Raw genomic sequence first — 9,753 nt, forward strand, 5'->3', positions numbered from 1 at the left:
TCCTCTGGTCTTGTCTAGATGGTAACCCTAGCTTGGCAAAATATCTCGCGAGAGTGATTATTTTAACCAAAAACGATTATGATCTATCCATATCCATGTGTTTTTTGTGCCTAAAGCGAACTACGGCGTTGTGACATCTTAAAACCTCATTATTTTGTGCAACGACAAACGACACACACAACGAAGAAACAACACGTACACATCTCGCGAGAGTTTCGCGAATCTAGGGTTACCGTCAAGACACGACCGGTTCCTCTCAAGTCTCTTGCTGTTTCTGTCAGCGGAGGACCCAACTTGTGCTGCACTATTAATAAATAATAATACATTTCATTTTTCATTTGCAGTGAATCTGAAAGTGCTATAGCATTAAAATCATACAAAACTCAACATAAAGAAAATTTAAAATGAAAAAGCCTTCCTGAATAGAAAGGTTTTTAGGCCTTTTTTAAGAGTCTAGTGTGTATGCTATGAATTCAGATAGATCTTGTCAACTGGACATCCCCTTCAGATTATATAATCTTACAGATTATATATCGGATAGAGCCTTTTCTGTCAGACCACCACTATTATGGAATGACCTGCCCGAGAATCTCAGAGTGGCAAATTCAATATCTTCTTTTAAGTTGCTTTTGAAAACTCACTTTTATCGTAAGGCTTTCTTATCATCTTTATTTACTGATTTATTATTTTACCATACAAAGTCATTTTATATTTGTTATGATATGATGACATATATGTGGGATTGCGTATCTGGTATTGTATTCTATCTTTTGTTGTTTTTTTTATCTCTACCTTGTAAAGCACTTTATAATTGCTTGTTTTGATAAGTGCTATATAAATAAACTTTATTATTATTATAACTGGACAATTAGTGGAGAAGAAAATGACCATTGGCATGTTAAATTATCCACAAATGCTAATTAAAGATCCCCCGCAGACATGTTTTAAGATGTATAGAAAGTACTTAACCACAATAATAATTTGTGTCTGATATTTTTTCCACAAAAACACACATTTTCTCCCTCATTAAAAATCTGTATCATCATTATTGGTCAAGTATGTTTACACATACAAGGAATTTGACTCTGGTTTAGCGGCTCTCAATGTACTTACACAGAATAACAACACAATAATCTTCAGAAATATACAAAAAAGAATGACTATATATAGGTAAAACCATTTCTGTGAACTGTAAACAGGATACAAATAATGCAAAGCAGTGCTGAGATAAGTATTGAATGGTAAAAAAAAAAAATACTTTATATACGTACAGTAGGTATTATGTACATACTGTACATATAGTAGGTAAAAATCTAGAATCTATTATGCAATTATATATTAAATTTCAGAAGTTGAACTGCTGGACACAATATGTCTCCTACTTCACTGTAAAGTCAATTCAGTGTTTGTGCACTGGGGACCTCAAGTTTCAACATCACACTTTTGTAAGTTGAATATTGAACCAGGATTGTCTTCCAAACTATTTGTGATGTCACAAATTAATGCTCGTAGGTCCACCCCTTAAAATCAGAGCCTAGAGGAGCACAAAGAAACTTTCCACTTTCAGCAGATGAATGTAAGAACAGCCGTCTGGTCTCAAACTCTGCACATTCATCATTCTGCACAGTGAAGCTCAAACATCCAACTGTAGGAACAAGGAAGAAAAACATGTTTTTGACTGGGCTTTAAACTCTGTAATCATAAGACTGCTGGTTTAAGAATTACTTTCCTCCAGATTTTTTCAAAATTGTACATCAAACAAATCGTGCAATGGGCTATGCAGTGTAGCAGATTGTGCAATTCATGTTCGTGCTATCTTAATGACCATCTTATGAAAGTAAAGTCAGCTGTAGGAATGTGTTATCAGGAGGTTTTGTTTAAACTAATTGTTGCTTCCACCCCTGCTTCCTCCTCTTCCTCACATGGGGAAAAAGGGTAGGGTATCTATTTATTTTGCCTTACGGAGCCACATAACCATTTTGTATTATATTTAATTACTACATACTTTGTATTTATGATGTGTGACATGTATGGTTTTTACAGTATATCCACAAATACACACACAGATGACAATTTGACACCCAAAAAGGCTTCCTATGTAGGCCAGCAGTCCTCACTGTTTTATAACACTGCCATGAGAATCACTGTGACAGACATGGACCTATGTTTAAAAATCATGTGGCTATTTTGGATCAGAAGCCTTTATTTTATGACTGGCATGGCTGAAAAGCAGCACCTAAATCCGCTACCCAACACAGTAGGAGGCAACTAAGCTGTTATATAACCCCCTTACACAAGAGCAGCATTTTGTATATTGAACTGATGTTGCGAAGGGATAGCCTATGAAACACTGACCACAAGATTAAATCACAGACAAAGGAAACAGATTATACAGGAAAATAGTCAGACGGCTACAACATTATTGAACTTTTCAAAAAGATAGATAGATAGATAGATAGATAGATAGATAGATAGATAGATAGATAGATTATATACAATAACTAAATAGACTAACTAAAATATAAAAAATAAATAGAATATAACCGTAACTGTAATATACTATTTACAGAGTATACACGGTTCAATGATGTTAATATGATATAGTATAGTACACTGTACATTAGTGTAAGTCAGGTGGATATTGTTAAGGTAAATCACACACAACAAAGCCTATGTTGATGTAGCTGAAAGTCTAAAAATGCACAATTCACACCGACCTTGTGGTTAAAATGTGAAGTCCAAATATCAGGGTAAAGGTGGAGGATACACAAACTCACTTCACTATATTACTTCACGATATTAAGGCTTACAAAAAATTAAATCAAATCAGAACGAATGAATTAAATCAGAATCAGGTTTATTGCCAAGTAGGTTTTAGGAATTTGTCTTGGTGTCGTGGTGCATAACAGTCAAAAAAATTTACACAAAATTAAGTAATCCTAAATAATATAAAGAAAGAAATAATTTACAATAAAAAAATGTAAAATATATTCTATGTGAGAAGAGCTGTTGCAGGTTTAAAATTTAAATTGAAGAGAATGAAATGACCAGTATATACAGTGTGCAATTAATAATAATAATACAAGTTAGACGCACTATGTTATATTAAATTATGGGGGTTTTAAGTTAATATAGCCTAATATATATAAACAAATTCACTGTGTATAATTTCACTCAAGCTTTGAGAATTAAAATTAAATTAAAGCTACTATAAAACAATTCATTTTGTGGAGAATACCCTATAATAACTAAGAGATTGCACTTTACCACCCTTTTGATTCATTTAACAACCACATCACTGGGTGTAAGCTGACACGTTTGACACTGGAGAAGAAAAAAAAATTCTAGCAGTTTTTCCCGACAGCTTTATTGTTGTGGTGAACCAGTTGCTGTCATATCTTCAGAAATGTGTCTGTAGAAATCCCTCTGACATCACATGTAGAGAGAGGATGTCCTCATCGTTTCCATTTAATTGACCCTCCCCCACCCTGAACCGCATCCCCTCGCGCATGCGCACTCGAGCGGGACCGCTGCTGCAACGGTTAGTGTGTTAACGGGCAGCCGGGGTTGTTTGAAATAAACTTAGAGGGAGGACGGAGGTGAAAAGTTGGGGCAGATCGAGCCACACTCACCCGCTTCTTAACGGAAAATGTTCGCTGTGGAGGACGCAGCGGTTAAAACGGTTGTCGTTATTTTTATTTTTATTTTTTTTCCCGGGGAGGATAACATTATGCATCGCGTTTTCGGTCTGAAGATGACCTGAGCCCTGTAATGTGTAAGATTGTGGCGTAATAATGGTGGGAGATTAATAGTTATCCAAAGGCAATGAGTAATAATTGGTCGTTTTTTTTTTTAAGAAAATGGTTGGTTTCTGATGACATCATGCAACCAGTATTTGTGGGCGGGTTCTGAGCTGTGAGGGGAGAGGGGCGCAGCCGGAGAGCAACGACGACCAGGCGCCATTAGGTACCAATGTAACAATAGTATGTGTACGATTTAATAAAAAAAGGCATTCCTGGTGGACAAAAGCTAGATGTGTCGACGCCAGACTGTTTCTTTTTGTACATGAAATGTAAAACAGACTGTTTGCAACGGGCGATAAAAAGGATATTTCCTTTCCTAAACGAAGTTGGTAACCGTTGACGACTGGGAACAAGATGGCGTCGAAGGATTTTTTTCAGTGCACGGCGGGTCGAGCACTGTTGGGCGGCGGCGCCGTGCGCGCTCTCGACACAATGTTATTATTTCCTGTTGTTTTATATCCTGAGACGTCCTTATTTAAATCGCAACCACATTTAAAAAAAAAAAAAAAAGAAAAGAAAAAAAAAGATGTGATCCATGTGCTTATCTTTTTGAATTTGTTAGTCTACATTTTTGACTTGTAGATGTGACGTGAACCCCGAAGTGCCATCAAAAGAAATCCCCTTTATGAGTTATCAGTATGAGTTATATAATCACGTCATTTCCTCTGCCAGATTTTACGCATAACTGCATAATTCGTCAAAGGGATAAACTACTGATGTACAACATAAAAACAGTAACCTCCCCAGGACTAGCTTTGTTTAGCTGTTGACCCCATCTAGTGGACTATGCAAGTAGAACATATTGAATTCATTGTTCTAACTATAATGGTTACATGTTTACGAGTTCATACCGTGTAAATTATCACATTTATTGAGTTATTTATAAACATTTTTATTTGCTTTGTAGTTTTGATTATTCATTCCTTTCTAATTATTGTTTAATTATTTTAATTTGTTGGTTATTTAGATTTTTGAATTGATATGTTAAAGGATAGGTTTACAATTTTTCAAGTCTGTCTTAAAACAACAGTCACTGAAAGAGGTTTTCCCCGCTGTAATCATTCATCCTGTTCATACTGGTTATTAAAAGATCCCTTCAAATACGCTTTCAATGTTAGTGATGGGGCCAAAATCTGCAGTGTGTCCACACAGTCATTTTGTGCAAAAATACATTTAAAATTGATCTGAAGCTAATATGAGGCTTTGGCAGTCTGAGTTAATTGTATCGAGTGGATATCTGACACATTTACAGTCTTTTTAGCATCAAATTCCCTCTCTGTGATTCCTCAGACAGTGTTTCCCTATTGAGCTGCGGTGGAAGTATAGTAGCATAAAGAGGGACTTTGGCACTAAAAAGACTAACATTGAACGATGCCTTCTTGATTTACTTACACCTTTACTTACTTTGGCCTCCATCACAGTCCTCCTCCTGTGCAAAATGTATTTAAAAGTTTATTTGAAGCTTCAGCTGTCCAAATGAGTCAATTATGTAATGTATCGCACATTGAACTGTTTCAATAAAAATGTAATTAACTACTAATTGAGAATACTTCATTTGTTTGAGTGTATTTGTGTATAATGTATGAGCTAAGTTATGCAAATATAATAGCACGTGCTCACCCTTTACGCCCCAAATGACCCAATATATTAATAAATAATAACAATAATACATTTAATTTGTAGCACACTTTTCATTCATAGTGAAACTCGAAGTGCTACAGCTTTAAAAACATACAACACATAACAAAGAAAATAAAGAGGTTTTTTTTCAAAGAGTCTTGGGTTTGTGCTGCCCTCAGATGAGTATATTTAGCTCTTTTGGGTGATAAATACATTTTCTGACCCAGTAATAACTGTCTGTGAGTTAGTGTTTTAAACCAAAACGCAATCCAATTTAAAGTAACCGACCTTGTCAAGACATGTTTAAATTTTTACCGACCTAGTCAATGAATGTTTAAATTTTCTTTCATGTTTAAATTTTTACATTTGCAGCAATAAAAAACTACACAAAGAGCACTCAAACACCTGCAGAACAGGGCACCAGAGCAACAGGGGGCGCTGTGACGTGTGAATGTGTTTTTCATTCAGCCAATCAGCACAGAGGAACAGCAGCGGTCTTCCGCACTCGATGTCCAATCACAGCCGTCGTTGTTGGCAGGGCCGTTTATTGACAAGGGGAGAAGGTGACTCCTCGACGAGCAGAGCCGCAACTCGCACAAACTGTAACAAATAGCCCAAAAGAAGACTGTTGTGTGCCCGGTAAACAACCATGTCTTCTTTCGGAAGGGCGCTGGGAGTCCTCCGGACCGGCGCTCAGATGCTTAAACGCGGCCCACAAAGAATAACGACCAGAAAGTAAGTAACGTCAACCCCGCTAGCTAGCACCTTAGCTATTACCTTAGCTAACACACATCTGTAAACTAAAGATAATTACGTTCTCAAAACTCTTAAGACCATCTTAATGCTAGTCTGTATTCCACATTATCTTATCTTGACTTAATATTGATTTGTTAAATGTTTTGTTTTTGTATGTTCTAGTGGTAGCGGTGGTCCGCACATTGAGCCACAGTACAGGCAATATCCACAGCTGACGAAGAAACAGAAATTTGAGTCAGAGCTCATCAGTGGTGCCATGTGGTTTTGGATCCTTTGGCACTGCTGGCATGATCCAGATGCAGTGCTGGTAAGTAAACCATTGCTTTTTATCAGTGGTGGATGATAAGTACTCAGATACTTATGTAAAAGTGCCAATAGAGCAATGTCATAATGTTCCATTACAAGTAAAAGTCCTGCATAAAATCCTACTAAGTAAGAATACACGAGTATTAGTAGCACACGGTACTAAATACTAATTTCGTTCATTTGACTGATATATTATTATATATGACATCATTAGATTATTAATACTGAAGCATCAGTGTGTAAGCAGCATGTTACTGTTGTAGCTGCTGGAGGTGGAGATAGATTTAACTACTTTATATACAGTTAGATAGTTTAGTCCAGTGGTTCCCAACCGAGGGGTCGGGCCCCTCCAAAGGGTCACCAGATAAATCTGAGGAGTTGTGAGATGATTAATGGGAGAGGAAAGAAGAACAAACAAAGTTCTGATACACAAATCTGTTTTCAGTTTTTGGACTTTTCCTCTAATCCTTGATTTTTGGTGAAATATTGGATCATTTAAATACATATTGAAATGAAACCATGTGAGAAGTTTAGAGGGAAAAAATCACTATTTGGTGGAGCTGTTAACAACTCATAGACATCTGAAATGTGACCCCGAATACACACTGCTTTTTGTAACACGTCAAAAGCCAAAAAGGTTGGAAACCACTGGTTTCATCTTTAACAATGTGTTGTATTTTAAAAGCTTGTTATATTATCCATTGTGTCAAATCTTCATCTGAAAAGTAACTTAAGCTGTCAAATAAATGTAGTGGAGTGGAAGTATAAAGTAGCATCAAATGGAAATACTCAAGTAAAGTACCAGCTCCTCAAAATTGTACTTAAATACAGTGCTTGAGTAAATCTATTTAGTTAATCTCCACCACTGAGTTTTATGCAGCATCCAGTCTCATTTGTAATAAGGATGACTCAAACGTTGGTCGATGTAGAAAAGATAGTTTAGGTGTGGCTCAATCTACAAGATGATTTTGGAAATTGTAGGTTTTCACCATCATATTGTCAGCAGTCAATGTCAGCTATTTCATTTTTAAATGCATGAATCCTGGCTTCTGTTTATACACTGGGGTGTCATTTCTGGTAGAATTGTTTACTTGTTACTAAAATTAGCTTTCCATATCTATAGTATGTGTTTGTGTACAACTGAAATTGTTTTCCAAACTTCACTGGAATATACTTGATCATTGTAGAGTGTTGAATGGGAACGCAGTAGTAAAATTATTCCTTCTTCTCCAGGGTCACTTCCCATGGCCTGATGCCTCCGAATGGACAGACGAGGAGCTTGGAATCCCAGCAGATGACGAGGAATAAGGTGATTTCTGCAGTGTCCTCTGCTGACATGAATACTGGTATCGTGATCTCTGAGTGCACCAAGGTTTACTGGCACAATATATAATCCAAATGTTGTTATACTGGTTGGAACCAGCTCTTATTAACCCCAGTTAGTCATTAGTTCTCATACATGCAGGTCACAGTAACCATGGGTTTCTCTTAAAGATAATTAACCAGCAATGTTTGAAGAACACATAAGGTCATGTAAAAACACTTATCGTTGTTCTGATGGTAGTTTCACAATCCTCAAAGACTTCCATTCACTCAAAGATAAAAAAAGATTTTTAATCTGTCTCCCAAGTTGTGCTTCTGTTTCCAAATCAAAACAAAGGTGACAGCTTGCAGGAAATAGAGTCACAAATTGAGAAACTGGTTGAAAAATCGTGCAGCAGATGGAATATTATTCAATCTTTCTGGTGATACCATCAGAACGACTAAGTGTTTTTAAACGACCTTCTGGGTTTTTCAAAGACTGATTATTAATTATCTTTTCTAGAAACCGATGGTTACCTCCTGTGATCTGTCTGTCTGTGGAGGAAAAACATTTTGACATTGATATAAAAAACAGAGCAGGGCCTTTTGCATTCTTATCATTTTAAATATAAATTTTTAATCTGGTTTCACTAAAACATTTTTAAATAGCTCTATTGACCCACTTAATTGGAGGGATGGTTGAACAACAGCCGTTTTATAAAAGCACACAGTTTGAGTTGTCATAGCAGGAAAAGCACAGGTGTTACATTAATGATGGCTCCAGTCTATTCAAGTGTCCCAGTAAGCCATGACCTTGAAACCAAAACCACTATTGATTAAATTATAATAAATTATTCACACCTGTGTTTTTCCTACTGTGATGTACCAAAATGTCTGTAAAGATCATCTACAGTGTGCTGTTTTCTGTGCTTGTGGTTTTCTTTTACACCTTGCATTGATATACATGTGTTCGCCTGATTGTGTCCAAAGTTATACTACATATACACCTATTAGCACTTTTTGGTCGGAGTACAAGTTGCTGCACAGGACACAAAATTAGCACCAGCTAAATGCTGGTAAAATATGCAAGTGGCTGGTAGATTTGCTTCACTCACCAGCCAAAAAACAATGGTAATCTATTGAGTGGCTGGTAAAATTTCATTCACTAACCATTTGGCCAGTGGACAAAAAAGTTAATTTTGCAGCCATGATTTTATCATTTCTTAATCGGTAAAACTGGCAGCAAACATCTAGTCTGTTCCACATCCACCATTATACTGATAATTAATTTTTGCCAGTATTTTGCCTGAGTTGCCTCTTGTCAAAACTTTTACATTTTAGTATTCGCAGAATGTAGATACAGATGTATTTAAAAATGGTGACAAATTTGCCAGGAGGTGGTGTGTACACACTTCCATCTGATGTTTTTGATCTGTCTGATAACAGAAGACATGTAGTACATCAGTACAGAGTGTAAAAGGGTTTCTGGCTGTCAGCAATGATTTTTTTTTTTTTTTTTTTACTTTTTAATGGGAAGTTTCAACTTGCTAGACTTAGCTGTGTTTGTAATGCTGTGGCCTCACTGCTGGTGTTCTACATGATAATACATAAGTGGGTGCAGATGACATTTCTTTGATTCTGGGACTTCATGTTAGTTTTTTTGCTCACTTTTTATTGTAAAGAATAAGTTGTTAAAACATCCGAGCATGGCATCTACATGTGCCGCTCCAATGAATCAGATGAAAGCTCTCCTTTTGTATTTTCTGTATCCGTCGTCTCATCGTAAACATTATCTGGTTTTCTTTGCAGATCGTGAGTGATTGAAGCCGTCAGACAAGTCTTTGTGGAAATCTTCAGGATATTCTGAAAGTCATTGTTGTACATAGACTAATAAAATTATCTTTAAGTATGTTAAACTGTTGTCATCTTTTGTATTAACTTAAATGTGAAGAACATTATCATAGTA

At 36.2% G+C, this 9,753-nt stretch overlaps 1 protein-coding gene across 1 annotated transcript; it reads left to right on the forward strand.

Annotated features, from left to right (window-relative positions):
- The first annotated feature begins 5,937 nt into the window (after window positions 1-5,937).
- ndufb2 (NADH:ubiquinone oxidoreductase subunit B2) lies at window positions 5,938-9,703 on the forward strand. The gene is made up of 4 exons (XM_042403607.1): window positions 5,938-6,158; window positions 6,342-6,486; window positions 7,719-7,794; window positions 9,597-9,703. The coding sequence occupies exons 1-3, from the start codon at window positions 6,073-6,075 to the stop codon at window positions 7,791-7,793; spliced, it is 306 nt and encodes a 101-aa protein (XP_042259541.1). The 5' UTR covers window positions 5,938-6,072; the 3' UTR covers window position 7,794; window positions 9,597-9,703.
- The last annotated feature ends 50 nt before the right edge of the window (window positions 9,704-9,753 follow it).

This window comes from Thunnus maccoyii, chromosome 23, assembly GCF_910596095.1.
Source record: "Thunnus maccoyii chromosome 23, fThuMac1.1, whole genome shotgun sequence".
NCBI lineage: Eukaryota > Metazoa > Chordata > Actinopteri > Scombriformes > Scombridae > Thunnus > Thunnus maccoyii.